This window comes from Eumetopias jubatus, unplaced genomic scaffold (genome assembly GCF_037043125.1).
Source record: "Eumetopias jubatus isolate StellerSeaLion01/CBP00866 unplaced genomic scaffold, mEumJub1_p1.0 scaffold_8, whole genome shotgun sequence".
Classification (NCBI taxonomy): Eukaryota; Metazoa; Chordata; class Mammalia; order Carnivora; family Otariidae; genus Eumetopias; species Eumetopias jubatus.
This window is the reverse complement of record NW_028274814.1, coordinates 12,557,821-12,584,349: the sequence shown is the minus strand read 5'-3', so window position 1 is coordinate 12,584,349 and position 26,529 is coordinate 12,557,821. Positions and strand designations below refer to the sequence as shown.

At 45.6% G+C, this 26,529-nt stretch overlaps 1 protein-coding gene across 5 annotated transcripts in view; it reads left to right on the top strand.

The window, feature by feature from the left end:
* Window positions 1-26,529, top strand: part of KIAA1217 (KIAA1217 ortholog) — a 282,087-nt gene that overhangs the window by 221,788 nt on the left and 33,770 nt on the right. For 3 of the 5 annotated variants that reach the window (XM_028114197.2, XM_028114194.2, XM_088025526.1), the window contains 3 exons: window positions 14,086-14,190; window positions 14,711-14,760; window positions 21,621-21,787. In XM_028114197.2, coding sequence (XP_027969998.1) covers window positions 14,086-14,190; window positions 14,711-14,760; window positions 21,621-21,787 — 322 coding nt within the window. The remainder of the gene's footprint in view (window positions 1-14,085; window positions 14,191-14,710; window positions 14,761-21,620; window positions 21,788-26,529) is intronic. The other 2 variants (XM_028114195.2, XM_028114196.2) reach the window with 1 other exon arrangement.

Genomic DNA, 26,529 nt, shown 5'->3' with positions numbered 1-26,529 from the left:
TAATTGATCTGCCACTGAAAAGAAGGAGTGAGTGGTTCAAGTTTTAACGTCTGAAATGGCAATTTGTGTTTTTCCGTACGGAGTGCAATTTTGCTTTCTCATCTGGCCTTGGGAAATGGAAAGAATGTGTCACTCTCTGTCATCTCGGGTGATAAAGCATTGAATTTGCATGAGAATAGGATGGTTTAGATTTAATACCCATTCAGGAGTGGTAACTAAGATCAGCAAAAATCTTCTGGGGAATGAGACCCTCTGAGTATTTAAATTTCTTTTCTAATACATCCTTTTTTGTGTGTAACTTACCAGCCCAGTGCATTTTAAAGACCCTCCAAATTTCATATGGTAATAGGGGAGCTAATTTTGATAGAGGAAATTTATCTAGCCTAAATTGGTTGAAAGAAGCCAACATAATAAAAATCTAGTCAAAGAAACTGAGTCTGAAAGAGGTTAAGCATTTTACCTGTTGTCATCAATGAATTCAGAAGGGATGTGAGAAATAAAATCTGGATATTCAGTGACACAGCACTTTATTAGAACCAGTATTGCCCATTTCTTGCCAAAGAGATAGTATCATCTACATACTGTCATCATCCCGATTTTTTAAAGATTTATTTATTTATTTTAGAGAGAGAGAGCAAGCACATGGGGGGGAGGGGCAGAGGGTGAGAGAGAGAGAGACTCCTGAAGCAGACTCCCAGCTGAGCGCGGAGCCCAATGCCGGGCTGGATCCCAGGACCCTGAGATCACCACCCAAGCCAAATCAAGAGTTGGCCACCCAACCGACTTCACCACCCAGGTGCCCCTCATCATCCCTAGTTTACAGATGCAGAAACCGAGGCTCAGAGAGTTTAAGTACTTCCTCAAGGTCACAGAGCCAGTGAGTGGCATAGAATGTCCGTATCTATTAAAGAATCCATACTTTTTACCATTGTGCAATATTCTGCCTGATGAGGGAGACCTGTGAGCCACACCTTCACCCAGCAGAGAAGTAAATTTAGGGGTGAATTCTGAGCACTTCAACCAGAATTCTTAAGAAATTGTTTCAGGACTCGATGCTAAGTAACTGCTCCTGAAGGATATTTACAGTCATAGACATGGTAGCATTTGCATAATTATGCTGCTAAATATATACAGGCCATTTAAAATATACTGCTCCAGCTAGTATATTAGCACAAGTGCGCAGCAATGGGGAAAGAAAGAGCATCTCTGATAGATTTCATTTCTGAAAAATGAATGCGAGTACTATGGCAAAGAAAAATTTTTCAAAACAAGAGCACCAGAAACAATTACTGAAGCACAAAATCAGAGCCCACTGTTTGCGCCTATGCCATGCTGTTATCTTAGATACAGTTAATTGGTGTATTTTAAGAGTAAGAGTTCAACCCCTAAAAGTCTACCTTTTGAGTGCAGAGCCCTATAAAGTGCCAAACCAATTTCTGTCGCCCTTTCGTACTATTAAACAGCAAATAAATCTTGAGAATGCTTTTTCTACGAAACTCTCAAGTGAAATTTTACATCTAAAATGTGACGCTACAAAAATGCAGGAGGGGGACTGAGAAATCCATAGCACGGCTTTCTTCTGGGTCCTGCTGGATTCAGGTGCTGTTCAGAAGAAATAGCCCGAATAACTGCAGGATGTTTGAAATCAGAGAGGAAAAATTCTTTCTTTCCCATCTGTACTTAGGAAACCTCCAGCGGTAGCTTTTTTTTGGCGGGGGGCGGGGGGCGGTGGGGGTGGCGGGGAGCATGATTTTATAACAACGCTGTTGACTTGAAAATGAAGAGTTAAAGATGAAGTAATTTCATCTTGGTCCTTGTATTTAGTCATGTGCCTTGATCTAGCGCATTTGACTTCTCTTGTCTTACAAAGACGTTTCCACAAAGCATCTAGTGATGACAGATTATATATAGAGGACCTGGGAAAAAATCATGTGTATAGTAGAACATAGAGGACGGTAGGGCTCTCCTCCCAAGATGGCCATCGATTTGGGGGTTAGAGGAGCAGATTATAGCCACTTCGACTTTTTCAAGACAGCAATTCTCATATCTGAGCTTCTAGAAAGAAAATGATCTCAAGTGAGAAGGTGGCTTTATCCAGATGATTTTCCTTCAGCTGGGACCCCAAGAAGAGAATGGCCCACGTGGCTGTGAGGGAGTGCTGGGGGTGGGGGGGGTGGACAGTGTGTGACAGATGACTCAGTGTGTGAGGCTCTGTCTTCCCTATGTTACAAAATTCCTTCATTAAATAGCATCGTTATTTCTATTCATGGCACATAAAACAGCCCTTAAGAATCGTAAAAATCTAGGACATTTATGTTTTGCTACTTTCTATTTATAGTTTGGATCCTATAATGTAAAATATCTTTATTGAAATTCAAGAATGCTCATTGCAAAGTGACTAATAGCTCCCTTTCCAAATGTATAACAGATTCCTCCTAATGTAATGTTGTTCAAGACATGGTAAACTTGAACTGAGATCATATTTTTACATCATTCCACATCTACGATAGCTAAATTCCACAAATGAGTCAAGAGTCCACTGGGGAGCAAATTCTTGCCTTGCCTCGGCACCTCTATCTGGAGAAAGAAAAGCCATATGAGATCACATCATAATTTCTAAGAATTCTCCAATTTAGAGAAGCCCCCCAGAAGAGGAAAGAAGCTTCTGTATACAGGAGGAAGCCTGCGTGCTACTGTTGTTCATCAAGTCACTTTCTTACTGGAGGAGGATTACATGTTATTCTGTTGGTAGCTTTGAGGGATGGGATGCATCCTTGGTTGAACAATCGATTGAGTGAAAGTCTAAATTCAGATTTATGTCATTGAAAAATGTTCAGTGACTGGCAGACCTTTGAAGATTTTCAAACTGTGCTTTGTCCTAAAATTAATGATTTTTTTTTCCTTTTCTGAGTGTATAGTCAAAAGTGAGCCACATCAGAGGCCTTCCTAAGTGGTTAGACTTGGGATCTTTCTAGAACAAGGTTTCTTAACTTCTGCACTTATTGATATTTTGGGCCAGATAATTTATTGTTTGTCAGGCGGAGGGGCTCTCCTGTGCTTTGAAGTATGTTTAGTGGTGTTTCCAGCTTCTTCTCCACTAAGATGCCGGTAGCAACCTGCCCCCAACCCTGCCCTGGTCATGACAATTCAAAATGTCTCCAGACATTGTCAAATGCACCCCCTGTGGTGGGGGACAGACGCAAATGCTCCTGTTTGAGAAGCACCGCTCTAAAGGAAATTTGGACTTCTTCTACTTAATGAAGTAGAGAAGCGAAAGAGTAGCCCACACTCAAATAATATAAATTGTGACATTCTTAAAAGATGGATCTTGACAATCGTTACCCCAGTTGTGCCCTTGACCTCTTGGTAAAGCAACTTCATTATTCTGAGAACTTGCTGTTATTACCTTTGATTCAATCCATCTGTGATCAGCCGTTTATTGAGGGGCAGCAATGTGCAGTGTTTATGAACGTGAACTCCAAAGCCAGACTGCTTGGGTTCAAGTCCCAGTTCTAACACTTGCTAGCAGTGGAGACCTTTGACAAGTTACTGCATCTCTGCCTCAGTTCGCTTATCTGTAAAATAGGTATAATAATAGCACCTACCTCATGGGCTGGAACAACTCATTACAATTAAGTGCTATATGTTCCATATGGTAAGTAGTTGTGTGTTCCTACTTTGAGCAAAATAGTCTACTAAACAAGAGATCAGTGCAGAGGGATGGCTAGGACCAGGGTTGTACCTAAAGAAGCAAGGAGACAAATTCTCAAGTGTACCTCCAGGAAGAACATAAAGCAGGTGGGGGCTGTGGAGAGGATAAAACTAAGTGTGAACAGAGAAGAGAATTAGCTGGGCTTAAAGATCCAAGGTAGAATGCTTAGAATATCAAAGCCACTTGAAAATCCATTTCAGGAGAGCAGTCAGAGTGACATTTCTTCTTGGGTCCGGGAGCAAAAAGACAAGCCAGGATTAGGGCATCCTTTTAAATGCGCCTGAGCTATATGATTGATGACAGGGATGCCTAACCAGGTAGCGCTGACATTACTAGGTCATCGGTTTTGCTCCCTAACGGTGCCTGACTGGTTCAGCTCTTGTCTGCACTGCTTTCCCACGTAGCTCTAATAATGAATCAATAAGTGTTTATTGAGCCCCTCTTAAGTGCTGAGCTGTGGGCTGGATGCTTTACAGCGTACAGAGAAACCTCGATGTGGTCCCCACGCACAAGGGATATAAACTGGGAAGATAGTCATAAAACATTAAAAGCATGATACAAACCTATAAGTGATGCCATGGTTAAGGACAGGAAGCTTCTGAACTAAAAATGTAGGCTAACAGCTGTTTCGTAGGAACAACCACAGCAGTAGGATTTCATTCATGGGTGAAGCCCAGGGATGCTCTTCTTGTCACCGTCTCCTAGCGAAGCAGAGAGAAGGGAGGACACCATGGCAGGTCACTAAGGGGGGGAAGTGTCCCTCCCTGAGGCTGGAGCTCCAGGGGGGAGATCTGTTCTCCACATCTCCACGTCCAGCTGGAAAGTCAGGACACGTTTTTTCTTGAGAACAATGAGGAACAATGATCGCACTAATAATACACTGTAGGTTGAAGAGGCTTCCGTGGACCAGCTGGAAACCCAACCACCATTTATTCCAAGTTCTAAACAATGAAAGTACAAGTAAACTTTTCAATTACAAGGCTGTCATAATCTGGGGACTGCTTGTACATAATTAATTCAAAAGAAGTGATACAGACGGTAGTTGCTATGAATTCAGAAAAAAAGAGCCCTTTCCCGATCTTGGCGCCGGTCTGGGAGCTTTCATGAGAATGTCGGGATGGACTACAATTCAAGGGATATACACAGTGAAATCAAAGGATGTCATTTGGAGAGACAGACTGATCTCTATCCCAAATTTGCTGTATTTCTGCCATTCTGGTACTATACACATGGCACCTCGATAGGAAGTTCTCGTCTCAGAAGTCAAGTCAGTGCCGATAAATTGGATTATTACTTCATGCCCCGGAATCTAACTTTATGGTCAAGTAATATTCACGTGTCACTTCTTAGGCTGCCAGATTCAGGCAAGAGCTGACTGATAAACATGATACTTAACCAACTGACAAATGTATGAAGATAGCTCTGCTCCTCCACAAGGGATAGTCTATCGGAAATACCGGTGGAATGGATGCCACAAGGTCTGTGTTACTTTAAGCAAACCAGTTTCTCAAAAGGGAAAGCCATCATCTGTCACTAATTAGATGAAATTAAAATGCACCCCTGTATCTCCTTTGAATATTCACGAGGTGCTGTCAATCCCGTGCCTTAGGTCTGAAGCCAGCAGCAAAGCCAGAGTAACCTAAATACTGTGCGATTCAGATAATCCCCTTCCCTTGCCTTCTTCAAAGAGAAGAGGAATAAACGTTCAGGGATGGGTTCTGCCTCCTTGACCTATGGCAAGAGCAGCTCAGTGTAGAGTCCGTGTGGTTACCACCCGGCCCGAAGATGGGGTTCCTCTCAGTAGCCCGATGGCCCAGGAGCTGGATGATCCTGGGTCCTCATGATGTCATGATGTCCAGGCCATGTTTTAGCCTCTCTTGGGACAGAGATTTACAGTTGTCTTTACTTGAGTTTTCCGAGTTTTATTTTTCATGAATGAAGTGATTCAAAAATATTGCCAGGTCTAAGCATTAATTCAAACTTTCAAAAATTGCGGGTCTTCAAAAGTCTGTATTGCCCACTACACTCGTGTAGGGCCAACTGGTAAGAGTAGTAAATACTTCCTCTCCCTCCCCGGCCATCCTCAGAGCTGACGGGGTCTTAGAGACCATTGTGCTAATCGCGGACTTTACAGGAGAAACAGGAGATTTCCCAAGGGCCCAGTGTCTGGAGCTCCTCCAGCCAAATGATGTTTTCACTATCAAACTGTTTCAAAATTTTCTTTGTAATAAAAACAATATGTCCCTAACTCCTCCAGTAAACCCAAATATCTAAGAAGACAAAATACAAAAAGACACGAGTGAGGCCAACTATAGGAATTGTCTTCCTTCTTTCTCCTGAGTTGGTATCTTTTGAGTTCACGCTAAGGTTTTCCAGATCAAAAGCAGGTGGGAGTGGAGAGCTTATTTCCATAGCTCCCGTAGGACCTCCGACAGCATCTCTTGTTGGAAGGTAAATGACGGTCCCCTGGTCAGGTAGCTGGAACATGAATGAACGGCTATTCATACTGGTTTGTACCTGTACAAAATCCACGATGTCACTTCCAGAGCATGAATATGAAACATTACCCTTGGGGAAGAGAAAGAAAATGCAAAATAGGTGATTGCACAAGCCAGGGTGTAGGCTCGTTCTGGGGAGTGAAGCTTCTCGTCTCCTGGGAAATGGAGCGCCTCTCCCCAGATGGTGAGTCACTATGTGAGGCAGGGAGCACTAGATGCGGGGGTTTGTAGGTGAACTCGCTGTGTGTCCTTGGGAGAGCCTCCGCCTAGCTAAACCTCCATGCCCTTCGCTGTAACAGGGGGATGGTAGTATGACCTCTTGATGGTTCTGCGCAGCTTAAATGAACATGGGTATAAACTGGAAAGTGAACTGGAAAGTTCTATAAATAAGAGCAGTCCATGGCTCCGTTCTGCAGGGCCACTGGATCTGGCTGTTTGGATCTGAGAGACTGCGTGTCCTCGTGCCTGACTTGGGACTGTATTCTGGTCCCAGCCAGAACAGCCTACCCGGAAAGCAAGTTGTGAACTAGCTTTGAGGCTGCCTGGAGAACTCCCAGGCCCATTTGCTGTGCTGGGCAGAATGCTGTTGGAACAGCAAGGCATGACTGTTCTCCGGGGAGCACGGAGCTGGGTGCGGCTGAGCTTAACGTGACCTGTGGGGCCTGCCACGCCTTTTTTTTTTTTTTTTCTGCTTGTCAAGATCACTAACCCAGAATGGAAGGCAAACTGTGGGGCCTAAATACATTCCTTCCAACCAGAAAATTCTGTAATTTTAGAATCCTAAGTCTGGCCGCATTTCAGACATGGTATACTCTTGGAGTGTTGGGCGTAAGAAAATTGGCACCTCTATTTAACAAGGGGTGCCAACCTTTGAAGGCCCCGGTTCCTCTGCGTGCCAGAAGTTCATTCAGCCTTTTACGTAACCGGTCTCGAGCTCCTCATTCCCTGGCTCCCTGTGTTTGAACGTGTTGGGCCTTTCCTACCTCCAGGACTTCGCACTTGCTCTTCTTCCGCCTCGTGCCTTCTTCTTCTGCCCACTGCCTGCCTGATTATTGGCTTCTCACCAACATCAAGGCTTTTACTCCAACAGTGTCAGCTCAGTGAGGCCTTTACTGGCTATCTGCACACACACGCACACGTACACACACGCACACACAGAATGGTATAATTAAATACCTGTTTCTGTATAAGAGCATACATGTTTGTTTATATGCTTACATACATGTATCTCTCCACTTCCTCCGTTTGCTGTACCCTTCCCCTCACCCCCTGGAATGTAAGCTCCATGAGAGCAAGCCCTTCGCTTTATTCACCACCACATCCCCAGCTCCTGGATCTGTGCCTGGCACACAGTCGATGCCAGAACAATATTTGTTGGATGGGTGAAGCGCGGGGAAGGAAAGGAAGCCTTGCACATCCCTCATGTCCCGCAGGTGATAATGTACTTGGCCGTACACTTTCTCCCTCGTCCTCATTTACACACCTCTGTGGGAGGACAGCCCCGTGGGACAGGGAAGGCTGTTATCCTACTTGGACGGTTGAGGAAGCGGTGGCTCGGAGACATTCACGACGTGGCATGGGAGTGCAGCTTTGTCTCTCCCTGTGGCCGGCTGCGGGTCAGCTCGAGCCCCGTGTGTCTGGAGAAGCTATCTTCTTGTCTCAGGTATGCATCTCAGACACGACGGCTTCGTTCATCCCTTACTTGGGTCAGAAGCCTCGGTGTCCTCTTGATTGCTGTCTCTCACACTCCGCATTTGGACAACCAGAGAATGCTGTCCCTGACTCCAGCCCTCATTCTCAGGCTCCCCTGATGCCACATGGGGGCGAGCCACCACCTCTCTTACCTGATTTGCGACCGTGGCCTCCTACCTGGTCTCCCTACCCTGTCCCTGCCCACCTCTGGAGCCAGAGAACAAATCTAGATTAATTCCTGCTCCAGAATTGTTGTTCCCATGAAATGTTCTTAGTCTAATTCCTCTGCCCTTGCCCTCAGACTCCACTTAGAGCACTGTTCTCTCTTCTTCCCCCTCTCCCTCTGCTAAATCCTATCCTTTTTGGCTTCATTCACATGTCTCCTTCTAGCAGGAGTTGTTCTTGCCCAGCTGACCCTCTGTGTCCGTCGTCCGGGGGCACCTGACCACTAGGAGTAGACACACCTCCTAGAACCCAGCCAGCTGTGCCCAGCCCCCACCCCCCAGCCAGGTCATCTGAAGCCTGGGGTCAGCAAGAAAGACCGGTAGCATTTGCCCTCAGTGCCCATCACAGTGCTCACACAGAAGTGATCGCTGAAGTTGTTGGCAATCAAATGTCACATGAGTCCTTTCGGGGAAATGGCACCAGTTACAAGCTAATATGTGAAGAACTATTTATTCCAAGAACACAGCATTCTCTCTTCACATCTCATCATGAACTTTCATTTTCTCAGTGCCTCAGTGAATTTATGAAGAAAGATTAGAAATAGCTTTTTTTTCCCCGAATCCTTATAAATGGGGCTCCATTTTTCGCCTGTTTCTTTACAGACATCATTAGAGGAGCTTATCTTCAGTAAAATACAGAGCATTCCAGGTGAACATCTTTGCTTTGGTCACTGTTTCTTTCTTGACTCGGGGAAAACCTGGACCTTTCAGATCTAGGCAGTACAACCATACCGAGTAAGAATTGAAGGTCAGAGTATGTCTGTGAAGAAGAGTCGAGAGTCTTGTAATGGCCAGCTTTTGAAAGGGTTACCTGAGCAGATGTTGAAGCTCTAAGAGTTGATGAATTGGAATGTGACAGAGCGGAGGCCGGCTTTCCATGCTGAAGTCCTCCAAGGATGTGGGAATAACCGAGATGCTGGTAGGGCATTTGCGGATGAGTAAGTCAGAATTCAGAAGATGGCAGATGTTGAGCGGCCGGACAGAACAATGGGCTGAAGCAGTAATAGGAAACATAGAACATACCCAGCCTTCCTTCTCCATGAGCAGAGGACAGGGTGGGGGTGGGGGGGAGATAGCAGCCTTCAAGGTCGGTGTTATCAATGACATTTCTTCATGACCCTCTGTATCCAGTTCTTGCCTAAGGACTGAGAACACAAGAAGAAATGCCAGACGTGGTCGCGTGCGACCTTAGTGCGTATAAAAAACACGGCAGCCACAGTTACTGCCCACGCCACAAGTGTCTCCTCAATAAATCTAGACGTTTCAGTGAGAAGTTAAATTGATTGGGAGTTTTCGGAGGAATGTTTTTAGTTATACACTTCTTTCACCAATAGGTTAACATCGGGAAGAAATAGAAAATTCGTTGCTCAGAGTCCTATTTGAAGCTTTACCACAAATTCAGATCATTTGAATTCCAATGTTGTGTTGAACTCTTCTGAAAACAGACTTTAATTACTTTGGTTTCCCCCACCCCCCATACCAGAGAATCAGGGCATGCGCAAACAAGCCTTACAGCCTAGCTGTAAGCCTGTTCGCTAATCAATTCTGGAAAATGCCTTTGGCACTGCCAAGACTAAAGGGTTTTAGTTCACTTAGATTTTCTCCCAGAAACAAACAAAAAAAAGTGACTCTGAGAAAGGAATGATGATACTTTATTCACTGCCGTGTCCACAGCAGCTTATTCTGTGCCTAGCCACATGGTAAGTGCTTTAAAACGTTTGCTGATGACTTGTTGGCCGTTTATGACTTTCTGGGGGGAGAGAGATGACAGGGAATGAGCAGGAGCCAGACCAAAAAAAAAAAAAAAATCACAAAATATCAGAACTGGAAATGAATTGATGGGCCCCCTGGGAAGCACTCCCTGAAGGCCAGCCCCCTGTAACCATCGGCATTACTGACTATCCCGCACCAGTGGGTTTCAGCGTTGGTAACTGGTTTGGAAGGCGAATGCCACCCCACCCCCCCACGCCCCAGGGCCGATCACTGCAGCTCGGCTGAATGGTTTCCCTCAGCTCCCTGACACTTCTTCTGGATATTTAAAAACATATCTTTAGGGATTCATTATAGAATTTCCAGTCTCCTAGTTGTTATGGCGTGGACTTGTTTTTTAATAGCCATTAATTTACTTAGATAGTCAATGATAAGGACTTAATTTGGGTTTAATGAGGCCTTGGTCAGCACAGAGACAAGTCCCTAGTCAAAAAATGTTGAAGGTGAAAACTTGAATCCAAAAGTTGGATAAATGGAGTTATTGGATGAACATATTCCCCACAAATGCAGACTCTTTCCTTCCCTGCACTCTGAAGACAGCGGACCACCGCATCACAGGAGGATGCGGGCTTGCCAGGAAAGCTGGTTGTAACAGAGGGAATTCAAATACTGGAATCAGCACTTTCCCTGGATTGGACTTGGATTTTTTATTAATATTATGCTTGGGCCCCAAGAACATGCATTCAGCCAGGCTGACTTATGGCACTAAATGACTAGTTAACCATACATACTAATCACATAAATATGGTTTATGGAATGATACAAAATGGCTTATGAAATCACTTTTAAACCATCTTTTCAACAGTAATTAGACCAGTTCTGAAATACCTTAAGCCAAGCAATATTAGCAAGAATTGGCTGAAGCACCTCTAATATTCTGATGGTTATCATACAGGATTGCCACTGCAACGAAATGACAGGGTCGTATTTAATTTCTCATCTTCCGCTGCATTTCTCTTTTTTCCTTTTCACATTAAAACGTACTTCATAACATTTCATCATGGGAGAAGGCTGCATAAATTTCCAGTTGCTGTAATTTAGTTAAACCATAAAATTGTTTCCAGATTACCAACCATGAAATGGAAAGACAATCTTATTTATGAATTTATAAATCAGATAATCTCCCTCAAATGAATCCTGAAACCAGAAACACTTTGATGATTAAATAGGAAGGGAAAAGATTTCTCATTACCATGTGTCAAAAGAATTGTATTTTTGTCAAGTGGTTTTGGCCGAGGCAGTGGAACACGCGTGTATGGTCACGTGCCCCGGCCACGTGCAGGCCCCGCTGTTCCCTGGACAATGGGGGAGAGTTGGCCCCCCTCGGCCGTCAGGCTCAAGTGTTCTGAACGCTCAAGGCTCTGACAAATCATGTCTCCTTCCTGGTGGCCCCACCAGTGACATAGCCCAAAGGAGGTCACACAGGGAGTGTTCACAACCGTCCTCAGAGAGAGAAAGGGAGAACCAAGTGTGTGTGTATAGCACCGAGTATAGGGCTTCGCTCCAGAGCATCCGAACTCTTATTCCAGGCAGTTCTGTGATTATGTCAACATCATGTCTGATGAGGAAGGAAGAGTGGAGGGAGATTTGGGTGTCGTGTTTGTCTGCATCCTAAAACCACTGTCCGGGGAAGCCCATGTGAGAAGCCAAGTCCCCATTGAGCTGAGGACAAAGCCAAAGGCATGTATGAAGCCCTATGGACGCCCACATGGAGAGGACCCATGGTGACAAGTCAGTTTGAAGAGCAGTGTTCTGACCCTGGAATGATTCAGGTGGTTTGCTTGGTTTTTTAATGCTGTTGCTCTCCTTTGTTAAACTGGGTCATGAAAGCTGTTGACCAGAGAGTGATCAGAGAGACCACTGACTGAGCCCTCATCAGGGTTGCACCTAGAGCCAATGTTGGAATCCCTTCTGCCATTTCCTCCTGTCGGATTCTCATTGGTTCTTTATAGTCGTCGATTTACCTCGTTCTCAACATTACTGTCGTCTGTGTCTGGTTAGGTTGTCACCGTGCCTTCCTATCCCACACTCCAGCTTCACAGACTCCTTTAAGCCATTTCCTAACCAAAGCTGCCTAGACTCTAAAAATGTCATGCCACTTAAGGAAGTAAGGGATGAAGGGAGGGAGGGAGGGATCCTTTGCATTTGCCTAGGATTGAATAAGAGCAGTGAACTAGTACCATCCCAGGGGCCTCCGAATGCCCCTCCACTCGGTCATGAGCTTGACTCCAGCATTATGGTGGGAAGAATGGGGGCACTAGGCAGCTTTCTTCGGGTGCTCAGCAGATCTCCGGGGGTGCCATTCATTTCCCAAGAGCCCATTTGTCTAACTCTGTGTCTCCCACATGGCAGGCAGCATGATCGACCACCACCATCTTTTCTTTGCCCCTTGGGTCTGATAAACGTGGGATTTCCATTGGAAGTTTACTAACCTGATTTCTTGATTAGAATTTCTTACTAAGTTCTCTGTTTGGCACATGGACTGTCTTATGGCAGAGAGGAGGCCAAAAGCACACGTAAGACTCAAAACACTGTGCAGCTCAGAAGTTTAGCCTTTACTACTCTGCCTGGAAGCAACTGGAAAGTCACTCCATGGAATTTCCACTCTATTTGCAATTTCTTCTCCCCCGACCAGTAGAACAGAGAGATCATACTATTTATTTAGCGTGTCAGTTGGATATTTTTTCCTTACTGTGTTCACAACCTGCAACTATTCAGACTGCATGACTTACATCCAAGAAACTCAAGATTGTGTCAGACCATCCATTTTAAACTAACGAAAATGCATGGAATTGTGAAGTCAGAAACTCATAATTGTGAAATTAAGCTCAGTGTCTCATATGGCACTAAGGGTTTTACTCGCAAGGCCAGAAGTTTGTGTACAGACAAAATTACCCTTGAGAAGTTTGAGATACAGATACATCATCTCTCAATTAAGTCCAACTTAACCAGTTATTTTTTTTTCTAGTGAAAGAACAGACTGCCATGATTTTTTCCATGGGGTACCAGATAAAGAGGTTGGCTTGTGTTTAAAAGCCACAATGTCTGAATATAGTCTTTGTAGTACAGGAATCACCATTGCTAACACTCCCAGGGGCCTGTGGGGTGGGGGCCTGCGGTGAAGAGTGGGGTTACTTCTCTGTGGAGCCGACCCCTGCCGTGACACCTGCTGAGGGGTTACACTGGCAGTTGAGGTTCCCCCCCCATTCAAACTGTTCTCCGCTCTCTCCCTTGTTCTAAACTACCACATAAGCGTAATTGAATTCACATGCAGTGACATTCGTGCTGCCCACTCACCCTCAGTCAGGAGAGTCACTATGTTGTGGTGGCGTTTTTATCACGTGATGAAAATAATGGGCATAGTTCTGCAAAACTGCCATTGTCCGGGACACAGAAATGTGAGCCTATATGAAAAGCCAAACTAATTGTGCTGTAGCCTCAGAGAGCCCTGAACAGAGAGGCGCAGTATCTAGTACCTAATTGGGGGGATTTTTCCCTTGTGTCTTGAGATGGTCAAGTTGTCAGGGATATTTGTCTTCCTGCTGGATCCTGTGAAAGCCCCCAGGTTAAGGTACCTATGACGTTCGATTGAGCATCTCCTTCCCCCAAGTCAGACAGTGATTCCAATCCTGTTTTCCCTTCGGAGACACCCATTTGCATCGCTCTTGGGCTATGAAACAATTAGCACTCCACGCTCGGCAAACATCTCCATCACTGACACCAAAACCAGGCGGCAGCCTCCCAGCCGACAAGGACAGCTTGGAAGTCTGGGCCACCGGGCCACAGCCTAGCCTAGGACACTTCTCTCTGGTGCCAGAGAGAAAATTGCGACTGCAGAGCAGAAAGTCGCAAAAACACTCTGGGCAAACAGAGTCCTTTCCGAAGGAGGCACTTCTCAGTTTCCAGGAGGCCTGTGCTCACTCGTCTGTCTGGTGTTTTTTGTTTTTTTTGTTGTTGGTTTGTTTTTTTTTTTTTTTTCAAGGAGATCATTGGGTTAATATTAAACTCTGATCATCGAATCTTGAACCCAGCAGGGATTTGTAGGCTCTTCACGTTCCGCGAGCCAGGATGGGGTGAACTTTGGCAGCCTACCGGGTGGTGCATTTTATAACCCTCAGGTGATCATTCACCTAGACAAACCAGTCTGAAAGTCAATATAGCTTTAACAAACCATTCTCTTGTTTTACAGAGAGAGGATGCAAGCCATGGAGAAACAGATTGCCAGTTTAACTGGCCTTGTTCAGTCGGCGCTTTTTAAAGGGCCCATTACAAGTAATAGCAAAGATGCGTCTAGGTAAAAAGAAGAAAGCAAACCAATGAAAGATAATTCAATCTGTTTCTCTTTAATCATGATGATAATCCATTCATTCAAATCCGTTTTTCTTGTAATCATTTCAAGGCTGACAATATCCCCATCTCTATGAATCATGGTTTGTTTGTTTGTTTGTTTTTTCCTTCTGGTAATTCTTGGTCGAAGGTAACGCTTTGGCCCAAGAAGGGTAAACGGGCTTCCCAGTGCATGTGGCTTCACGGACCACCGCGCCGTGCCTGCGAGCGCCATCCACCCGTCTCCACGTCCGCCCCATCTGAGAGTCATGAGCGCTGCTCAGCTGCATTCCACCCGCAGTGGCAGATACACACCTGGGAAGCCTCTTCCCATCCCGGCCAGTAGTGATGCTGATGCTTAAAATACCCTCATTGCTTGATACCATCACTAGCTGCTACTAATTGCTTAGAATAGTGAATGGAAGGGGCAAAAAAAAAAAAAAGCATTTTGGAAACTGTCTAGCTGACTCTCTTTTTCTTTTATTCAGCGAGAAAATGATGAAAACCACAGCCAATAAGAGCCACACAGATAGTGCAGGTAAGTGTTCTTCAGAGCCTCCATGGGCTGCCTTTGATTCGCTTTGACTGGTTTCCGAGCACTGAACCTCTCTCTAAGTCGCCTAATTGGTGTGATTGCAGAGGCTTTCTGGATAACCGCCCCCCCCCCCCCCGCAAACACACACCACCACACCTTCCCTGCTTCATGCTGAAATTCCAGACTAGTCATTAATTAATTCAGAGGGGGCAGGGGTGTGGCCTAAGCCCTTTGGTCCTCTCCATTCAGTCTTTAGTCATTCATTGACTCTTCTTTCATTTATTACATATATGGCCCTGCATCCAGCAAATATATATGTGCCTGGCACAGGGCAAGGACAGTGGGCATCATTCAGACAGGGCTGCCTGCCTAGAATTCCTGAGCCTGCGGGGGAAACAGATACAGAACAAGTAATTATATGTGGTAAGAAGGAGTGCAGGGTGAATGTTTACCCGACAGATCCAGCCTAGACCGAGACATTGTCATGAGGAAGTGACAGGCTGAGGCCCGAAGGATGAATGGCACTACTTAGGTGAGTGAGGGAGGAGGAAGAATCACGGGGGTGGGGGTGGGGGGGGCAGGGACGTGTGTGTAAATGCCGTGGGAAGGAATTTAGATATTATTCTAAGTGCAAAGTGAAGCCATTGGAAGGTTCTACGGCGAGGAAGGACCTCAGCCCACCTAAAGAATGGGAACGAACCGGAAGGGAGACAGTGGTCGAGGTGGGAAGAGAAGGTATGCTTGGACCAGGCCAGCTTCTTAAATACCAGCATTCCCCCCCCTTCCCCCCCCCCCCGCCAGCAGAAGAAGCACCAGGGATATTCCCAATGGAGTTCACCAATATCCAGGTATATTTGATGTCTGTCTTATGCGGCAGGCTCAAGGCAGGCCTCCTCTCAAGAATATGAGATCTTCCCTTGTGTTGGATTAGAAATAGAAATCATTACCAGGGACATGTTCAGCTACTGAATTACACAGGAAGCATGTGGCCAGTTGGGTGAAACCCCTAATTTGGGGAAGCCACAGCATGTTACACAGCATGGTGGAATGGACAGAGCTTGGGGCTGCTGCTGAGACCTCTGGTAGACCTGGTTCCGCCCTAGCCAAGGACAGGCGGTTCAGCTGTGAAGCCAGCAGGGCTGGGCATCCAGCGTTTCCGGTCCTCATCGGGTTTGTTGGTTTACTTAGAAATCAATCAGTGACCTTGGCTGAAGCCAGAGAATTATTTCGTGGAAATTGCTAAACTTGGCTTCAGACCAGTTGCCAGTTTATTTGGGAGATGTTTGTTCATTCATTTATTTTCTCATCTATTATGAACGTACGGCGGGCGGGCGGGGGGAGGAATCTATTGAATTCACAGAAACCGAGAGTGGAAAGGTGGTCAGCCAGGGCTGAAGGCTGGGGGAAATGGGGAGGTGTTGGTCAAAAGTGTCAACTTCCAATTAGAAGATGAACAAGTTCTGGGGGATCTAATATTAGCACAGCATTGTGATTATAAGAGAACACTTCTCAACTCTATACTTGGAAGTTGCCAAGAGAGTAGATCTTAAATGTTCTCACCACAAAAAGGAAATGGCAATTATAGGACATATGATGGGTGTGTTAGCTAACACTACGGTAGTAATCATATTGTAATATATAAGTATATCATCAAATCAACACATAGTACATCTTAAAGTTACACAGTGTTCTATGTCAATTATGCGTAATAAAGCTAGCAAGAACAAAGGGTGCCTACTGAAAGCTACAACTTTCCATGCCTCTGGATTCTATTCTAGGAATACTAAGTACCCATACCATTGTTCTTTTTTTTTTTCAAAGATTTTACTTATTTATTTGAGAGAGAGAGAATGAGAGATAGAGAGCACGAGACGGAAGAGGGTCAGAGGGAGAAGCAGACTCCCTGCTGAGCAGGGAGCCCAATGCGGAACTCGATCCCGGGACTCCAGGATCATGACCTGAGCCGAAGGCAGTCGCTTAACCAGCTGAGCCACCCAGGCGCCCATTGTTCTAATCAAGATGCGCACGCTCTTTTACATTCTCCTTTTATTCCTTTTCACTTTGGGTGACATCATCATCATAATCGAGGGAAACATTTCGTGAGTGTCTCCTATATGCCGGGCACTGTTCTGGGTGCTTTTCATGCCGGAACGCATTAACTCCTGATGCATCTTCCCTGGATGGATACAGTTGTTATTCCCATGTCCAGATGAGAAGACTAAACGCGTGTCCGCACGTAGGACACACACCCACATGGTCCATCCCCCCCCACCTGTCACTTTACCTCATTCTTTTGTGTTAAGGTGCCCCAGTCTCTTTAAAGATACGTAAGCTGTTTCATTTCTTTGTTGTAAAAAATTTTGTAATTATCTCTTTTGGAGCAAGGGGAAAGGAGCAGGTGTGATATCCTTGGGATGTAGTTCCCAAAGTGGAATCAGTAATTCCAGAGGGATGAACTTGAGTAGCATGGGCAACATGCTGCCAGTTTTCTCCTCCGCAAGGGCTGAGCCGGTTCGTGATGCCACCGGCAATGGCACATGTGTCGTTCTCCATGTCCCTGCTGAGTTGGGTCTCTCTCGTTCTCATGTGTCACAGCTAGACGTGGTCCACGGGGCTTTCGTTGCCATAGCAGCCTTGTACAGTGCGCAAAATGTATTAATTCTTCCAGAATCCTAGGAAGTAAGCTACCAGACTGATAGTATTATTCTCCTCCTGTAGACAAGTCCATGGAATTATAGAGAAATCAAGAAGCTCTTTGGGCCAAGGGTAAATAAAAAAGGCAAAACCAGATTTCCTGTTACTTTAGGAATATTGGGTTTACGGTGGATATAAGAGGACAGAAGAAGCATCCCGTTTCAAAGACGTACCACGTGTCTATACAGTATATTCTGTCATTTCGCACACATAATCCTGTAAGGAAGATGCGAGCCACACCGCTAGTGGGAGTCACGGCTAGTCCTGCCAGTTCCCAAGCCTGTGTTCTTTCTATCATGACAGGATACATTAAATTCACATCAAATTTGCATTAATGAGATTTCATCTTACAATGTACGTGACCTAAGGCAGATCTGGGAGGAGAGAGGGGGAAGGGCAACGTGCATAGAAAGGAGTGAGGTTGTGCAGACTCGTCTGGGCATGCTGGGAGCAGAACGCGAGCGCCTCCCGTGTGGGTGTGGAGAGCACATCCCAGCTCCCGTGCATCTCGTCTGAAGGGGAACTCGTTTCACACTCAGGGTTCCCACCCACTGAATTCAGCTCCGTCCTTAGATTTCGGGGCCCCTGCCTCTAGACCTCAGCCCATTGCCACAGCCTCAGCTTTTCTACTTGCTGAAACTCCCAGGTGAGGACAGGAGGCTGGCTGAGGCTCCCCCTGCCCACTCTGCTCAGGGAAATAATCAGAGTTACCTGCACTGGGCAGGTTCTCCGTGTGCCTCTGGGATGAGCAGTTCACAGGTGTTAGTTCCATTGGCCTACACAATAGCCCATTGACCCACTTTACAGATAAGGAAACTGAGAAAGAGGTCACATTACCTACCCAAGGTCACACCACTAGGAATTGGATCCTGAGAATAATTTCCAAGATTCTCATTTAAATAATTGAGTGGATAATCCCCTGGCTAAAATTAGGCCTCCAGAGACAGCAAGTGGGTTAGGGAAGAGCAAGAGAAATAATGACTTTGACCTGCTTATAGAGGAGCCCCGGGTCAATGTCAAGGTCTTTGTATGTGCATCTGAAGAGACCTGGATGCTGGAGACAAAGATGTGGGAGATGTTCGCAGTGGTCGTAGTAGAAGCGACCTCCCTGGAAAACATGTTCAGTGAGAGGACAAGCTTCCCAGGAAAACACACCAGGATTTAAAGGACTGGCTGAGGAAGAACTGAACAAAAGACTATGTCCAAGATGGAGCAGCAGAGAGGTAAAAAGAATGGAGATAGGAGAGTTTAAAATCAACTGAGAAAGAAGGGAGTGAGGGACAAAGCCTCGCGTCACACCAAGGAGATGATGTCAGGTCGGCCCCGCATCTGTTGGGTTGACGACTGACCACTGACTGTCTTACAAAGAGCCAAACAGTGAATGATGGAGTTAGCAACTAGATGTAGTAGATTAGATGGTGAAGAGATTTGACAAATGAGTGTAGATTCCGTAAAGAAGTTTGGTGGCAAAAGATAACTTTGTAAAACCAGTGATCGGCATTCAGCTCTAACAGATGGTATGTTAGATTCAGGTCTCTTGTTAACGTGGAAGGTCTGAGAGGTGCCCTGTTGCTCTCACCGTGTGAAGGAGACAAGGGGAGGGGCGCCTGGGTGGCTCAGTCGTTAGGCGTCTGCCTTCTGCTCAGGTTGTGATCCCAGGGTGCTGGGATCGAGCCCCGCATCGGGCTCCCTGCTCGGCGGGAAGCCTGCTTCTCCCTCTCCCACTCCCCCTGCTTGTGTTCCCTCTCTCGCTGTGTCTCTCTCTGTCAAATAAATAAAATCTTAAAAAAAAAAAAAGGAGAAGAGGGGATATAGAAGAAATGTGTGCCTTCCTTTGGCTGAAGAACAGAACAGTTTTTTTTTTTTTTAAGATTTTATTTATTTATTTGACAGAGAGAGAGACAGCGAAAGCAGGAACACAAGCAGGGGGAGTGGGAGAGGGAGAAGCAGGCCCCTCGCGGAGCAGGGAGCCCGATGCGGGGCTCGATCCCAGGACCCTGGGATCATGCCCCGAGCCGAAAGCAGACGCTTAACAACTGAGCCACCCAGGCACCCCCAGCAGAACAGTTCTTAATACCAAATGGGAGGTAGCTAGCGAACCCTGTGTAATTTTCACTGGAGAAATACCTCGATGGTCTCATTTGTCATGCACCTGATGTCGTATGCGGTCAGTGCGTGCGTGTGTGCGAGCATGCATGTGTGTTGGCGTGCACGTCCACGTGTGTCTCTGCCTGTGGGTGTGAAGCGATGCTAAAGTGGCCTGATTCTGAAAGGAAAACTTCCAATTCATTGTTATCGCCCTCGGAATCCTAGATCTCGAAGGTGCTCGTTAATTTTGACATGCTGCGGTTACTGGGAATGTGACTGGATGTTCTCTTACCGAAGACCTTCACAGTTGGAGAATATTCTTTGGGACCATTGCAGAGATGGCAAATCTTGCTCTTCTGGGGGTGATTTCGATTTCAGGGGGAACAGCCAAACGTTGGTCAGAGCCGTGCCCTGTGATGATAGGAGTGGCCAATTAGTTCATACAAATAACAAACAGCTCTTTGTCTGCCCTGTTGGGGTCCCTTTGGAAATCCTTAAAATGCTTGCGATTCTGTTCTCCTGACTGCCCCATGGGGGCCGTGAGAGGGCTGGGAAGCTGGTTCTCGGAGGGTGAGGAACTTGGTGTACCATCGGCACCCATCGACATTGCTGGGAGCCAGTGAGAGGACAGCTGTGAGCACTCCCTGGCTCGTAGGCATGCCAGCAAGCCCCCGGCAGCAGGGCCACTGAGGCTGGCTGGGCTGTGTGCGCAGGGGAAGGATTTCCCTGGGTGCTGAACCCAGATGGAAAGAGAGGCCACTGTGCGTTTCCACTTTAGAGTATGCAAAGTAGCCACGGGGTTCAGTCCTGGAAGGCCTGCCCACCCTATTGCAAACCTTCCACTTTGTCCTTTACAGAAGAGAGAGCTAACCAGAAGGGGGTGTGTGCTTGTGTGTGTGTGTGTGTGTGTGTGTGTGTGTGTGTGTGTGTGTGTGTAATGTAAATTCAGAGTCTACTCTGGAGGCCTCTTGCGGAGAATTCCATTGTCCTATAAAGACAATGGCACTTCCTTTTGATTCCTGTACCTTGCCAATCCTGTAAGTGCTACTTGGGATCTTTTGGAGGCATTTTCTGAAGCATACTTGGTCGAATCAGGCCCTTCCCAGATGGACTTATGATATCGATGAGGCTTGCTTAAGTTGGACCCAAGGAGCACAAGTTTATGGCAGCTAGAAAACTATTTAGGAAGAGTTTCTTTCTGCTGCCTTTTTTGATTCCTCTCCTAGAGAATTTTTGAACCATGCTTGATTTTCTCACTAAAGGAGATGTGAGCAGAAGTCCTGCTTCCTTTGGTCTGAAAACCCAAAGGGATTCATGAGAGTACCCCATTCTTATTACTTTCCCCTCGGTGATGGGGCTGAATCTGCCCAGAACTAAGTGCATGTTCTCCGGATACATCTGCCTGCAGGAAGTAGTCGTGGAAGCACCCTGAGTTAGGTCCCAGACTTAAAGAATTTATTTTTCTATTATAAAACTACAGATATTCAATGTGCAGATTTAATAATGCAAAAAGTCGTAATATAAACATATAAAACTCGGGGCGCTTGGGTGGCTTAATCAGTTGGGCAACCAACTCTTGATCTTAGCTCATATCCCGATCTCATGGTCATGAGTTCAAGCCCTGCAATGGGCTCCATGCCTAGTGTGGAGCCTACTTGGAAAAAAAAAAAAAAAAGAATATATATATATATATGACTCATGGAATACCACCAGAAAGAATGTTAACACTTTGTTATATATACATCTAATCTTTTCTGTGCAAACTTGTATACTTAGATAGATAGATAGATAGATAGATAGATAGATAGATAGATAGAAGTTAGCTTCCTTAATGTGGCATACTGCTCTGTGTTCTGCCTTCCACAACATGACATTTACAGACTGCATACTCTAACCTTGCATGAATGTTCCATAATTTAAACCCAATTCTTTTTTTCTTTTCTTTTTTTGCTATTTAGAGGACCAACATAATTAAAAATCTTTTTTCATGCTGAAGGAGTTACCAGTAATCGGGATCGGGATGGGACTCAGAGCTTACACTTCCTGGGACACTTAGGTTCTTGGCTACTCTTTTCTCCTAGGAACGCTCCATGTTTCTGGAGGCAAGACTCTCGGCGCCCTGGAGTCCTCGGGGCCACCCAGCCAGCCCCTGCCTGCCAGCACCTCAGCTATACACATGAGCCTGCTTGACATGAGGCGGAGCGTGGCCGAACTCAGGCTCCAGCTCCAGCAGATGCGACAGCTCCAGGTACCCACCGAGTTCCGTGCGGACAATGTCCTTTGTCTTAGTTCCCCAGAATCTGCTTTCTCCCCCCTGTTCACCTCCGCCAACATCCCTAGCCCCTCAGCACCTTCCTGGGGCTCTCTCTACCCTTTGTTCCTAAGGGCAAACTGAAGACGTTAAAGAGGATCCCCATAAAGCCATGGTTTCCTCTCTCACATACATAAAATTGGTCTAGAGCCTTCCACCACAACTTGAGTCGATCTATAACCACTTCTTGAAGCTAGGCATGCTTTTACAAATGAAAAAACCATTAAACATCTGTTTTTCTGGAGGAGAGCTGGAAAGAGAGGAGCCTGTGGAGCATTCTAGTAGCCAGTTAAGACTTCCTGCTTACAAGTGTTTTGGCTCCTTGTCCTCCGCAGTGAGTGTGCGCGAAGGTGTGCCAGGCAGCTATGCTGTCTTTGCAAGGAGCTATGATGTATTTAGAAATAGGAATTTAGACTAGAAGATGAATTCATAAGGAAAAGAAGCCATCGTGGAAGATCTGTTGAGAAACACATCTGCATTTTATCTGGAGAGTGTGTTGCATAATATTTACCTTTTTCCATTGTTGGGGAATATATGAACTGCATGGGAATCGAAAGGGAGGTTTTGAAAATGACTTTTTGTGTCACCAGTCTTGGTGAATCCGTCCCATCTATCTGATGAAGCAGAAAAATGTATCAACGTGGTTCTGGGTATAAGGAGCTGGGGCCGTGCATTTCTTAATGAGATCGCTTTATGAGACCTTTATGAGATGCTTCCTGTGTCAGCCTCATGCCCCCTACCTTTGGGGCAGGTTGACCATCAGGGATGTAGTGCTGGCCTAGTCTACACCCGGGCATCTTCCTGACTTCAGGAAGCTCATCATCTAAACAGGTGGCGTCCTCAGCTCCCTTACGGGAACTGGTAAGGGAGGTGCAGCATGGAAAGGGCTTCCTGCCACAGTTTCTCTCTCCCTTCGGCTCACTCATGGCCTGAGCCCTACATTTTTCACCACCTAATGAAAGCTAAGATGGTGATTTCCTTTTGCCCTCTACGTGCCAGAGAACAAACAGAAAGGCAGCAGCTTGAGGGCCCTGCCCTGGGGCCCGATCATGGATTGTGAGGGCCCTCGGTACACACCACACTGCTCAGGGCTCAGGTCCGCAAAGGCTGCTGTGTCTCAGGCCACACCCCAGCTACTTTAGACACCCCATGCAAAGCCATTTCAGTGCTCTTCTGAATCGCGTCATCTCTGACGTTCCCCATCCTTCGCCATTTGCTTCTCCCTGCTTTGCATTTTCAAAGACCCTCTGCAGTGAAGGGAAGCGTACAGATCGGGCTGAGGGTGTGTGCCAGGGTGACAAAGTCCAATGCCCACAGTGTCCAGGCAGCAACTTAACAAGTGAAGGAAGGACAATGGCAGGTTGGCCCTTCTCAAGGAGAGTCACCGCTTCCTCCAGCCAGTTCGCAACCCAACGGCACTGGAGCTCAGGGCTTTTCTGGACATAGAGGTTTTATATGAAATTTTTGTATTCTTTCTAAAAAATGTTGGGAAGTAATTTAAAAACCAATGATTTAGTACCCTGCAGGTCAAACGACAAATGTGCTGGCCGGAATGGGTCTGCCGGGTCCCAGGTTCTTCCCTGGGATTTTTGGAGGGTAAGCCCCTTTTCACGCTGCTCCTGCCCATTAGTGCCACCTGCTGGCCATATGGAAATTATCGCTCCTCCCTGGACCCTCACGAGAAAAAGAATTCCTAAATCTTTGTGCTTTCCAAAGTGAGCAGGTGTTGGTATTGGGGGGGGGAGAGGTGGAATTGATTTAGCCTAAGTACCAGGCTTTCTCTGAAGTGTGGCACATTCGATATGGAGGCTGATGTGTGTGGCCGTAGCAGCACCCTGGCCTTATTTGGTTCTCTGGCCGGTGAGGGGTTGGGGGGGGTGGTTCCCCACAACCCACCACTCTGGGCATACCTTGAACTGTGGTGGCTCGGTTTCAGAATCATCGCTCCTCAAGCAATGCGGGATCTTTGGTCAAGGTCTGGGAATGCTATCTTAACCACACAGGTTCCTTTATTGCCCCAGGATTGCTCAGCCTCTCTCGCTCCTGGGGTATAAAGAACAAAGCCGATGTGCTCTTGAGCTTTGAAGTTCGTGCAGTTCTAAAAGAGCAGAGGCATAGGGAAAGCTTAAACACTTTGTTTCCCAACTGGTGGCTGCTGTTTCTACCTTGGTCTTTGTATTTTCTGTGTCCCCATCAGCTTTCCCGTCTGGCAGGCCTCTGTCATTTCAGTCAGGGGAGTCTATCTATTTAAGACAAAAACAGTGTAGAATGATTAAGCCATCTCAGCACCAGTTCTCCTTCGGCATATGTGTTATACACTGAAAAAGAAGTGCAACTCCAAAGTGATTATAAGTCCAATAATGGAACTATCATTAGAGATATACGAAACTCTGTGGAAGAGTCTCCAAAGAACAAAAATTGAATTAGAAATTCAAATGTTCTTTGAACTGTGTTATAAAATAGTGAAACTGAATGAAATCTTTTGTGCTTGGCAGCCGGCTCCAGTAATTAGATAATTAAATCACTGGAAAATCCTAGACTGTAGAGCATATCCTATTTGAACATTTTATTTTCAGAATTGATGGATTATTCTCAGGAATAGAAATTTGATGAGGACACAGTGGGATGGGTAGTTTAAATAGGGCAAAAAGAATGTCAAGGGAGGCAAAAGGAGCCTAAGCAGAAGATGAAGAAGACCGCTAAAACTCTCTTCATGTAATTCCCTGCTCTCCAATTTCACATGAATTATTGGTCTAAGAGAGTGGTACTCAATCCTGGCTACCTATTAGAATCACCTGAGGCCCTTAACAAAAATATCGGTACCCGAGCACCACTGCTAGAGTCTAACTTCACTGTTGTGAACCAGAGGCCAGGCACTGGTGATTCTAGAATGTTCTGGGATAAGAACTGTTTCTCGTGGGTATTATGAATGCTCAGTCCTTGGAGATGCCTCTTAGAAATATTGAGATCTCAGCTATCACAAGGGGGAAGCAGAAACAGATGGGGTACCCACCACCCTGTAAGTATGAAAGACACACCTGATGACATCAAAACCCTGACTTCAGATGATGGACCCCATTCCCAGTGGCTAAGAGATGTGTTCTGTCCTCAGTTATAATAGATACAAGAGCTGTATAGAACTTCCGTATTGTCATGTTCCCATTCTAAGGTAAAAGTTGGGTCAGCACTTAGCTGGCAACAATGGACAAGGGACAGGTGAAGGTCTTGTACCTAATAATTGTTTCTTTCAAAAGATGATTATCTTTATCCATTACCTTTTCTGGTGTGATTTAGAAAAAGCTTACTTTTCCTAAATGATGAGCTACATCTTTTTTTCCAAAATGCCACAGTACTTGGATTTTCCCAAAGTAATCCCATATCCACCAAAGTGATTGCAGTTCTGTCCCTGTCTGTGGGCTGAGGGGAGAGAGAAGCTTCTAGAAGATACGGTACAAGTTCTGTGAGGGCCAGATGAGACTTGCCCTAAAGACAGAATGGATATACCCTACTTCTCAAATTCCCACAGGATTTGCGCCCCCCCTTGGTTCCTATTTCCTTATTCTGCCTCCTGATTAAAAAAAAAAAAAAAATGGGGTTATTCTGAACCTTTAAGACTACTGAGAATTTGCTATGCTTTCCTAAGAGAGGAAGGAAGTAAAATATCAACATAAAAAAGAAACATAGCAGTACACGGAGACCTCGTATTTGAAATGATATAATTCAATACAGTTATCTTAAGGTGTCTTTTTAAATAAGATAGTGCCTCATAAAAATGTGCCAGAGTCTCATTTATCTTCTGACATCCAAAAAAGATGATCATGGGACTGTGCATCCCTGAGAAAAGCATGCTAGAGTTTGGCCTATGCTGAGCAGATCTATTTTTCCCTACTGGGCAAAAATAATTAATGGGACCAGTTCAGTGCCATACAATTCACCAAGCCCTGGATAGACCTTCACACAGAGGCTGTCTAAGATGGGGAGTCATCTCTCAGATAACCTGTGGTCGTGACCAAGTATCTTATACGTTGTTCCCTGCAGCCCAGGGAACTTAACCAGGTAGTCAGGAGTCATTCTGGGGTCTGGCTATCATCATGAAACTTCCTGATTTATGCTACAACTACGGTTCAGTGTCACTGCTGGACAGAAAATCAGTCCCATTATATGACACTGTCATAGTCTTAGGTTTTACCCAAGAAATCAGGATTTAGTATGTGAGGTACATGTCCATTTTGAGGTGGGTGGAATTAGTTTTAGGTAGTTCCCTAGTCTCTGGACATTGATAGGGACAAGTTATTTAATTAAATATTTAATGGCTAAGAACATTCTTTCTGAGTATTTTTATAAAAATGTCCAGGCATAGCGTTTATAATAAATTAGTATTTCCTGAATGAGAGGGTAACCATAACTGTGCTTACCTTCCCACTGTTGACAACTAGAACACTGAAAAATAAAAAAAATATATATATTAAGCAACTATTTCTAGGCATTGGATAATAGACAACACAGGATTGTAACCCTTGGGAGAATAGAAACAAAGAAAGTGAAACCTACACTTGACTCAGCTTTCTGCCCCGGGGCACTTTCAGATCATGGTGTAGAAAGGAATGACCGGGCAGAGCACCGACCACCTAATTGAGAAGACAAGGTCAAACTGTAGAGAGCTGAAACAGTTAGAATTT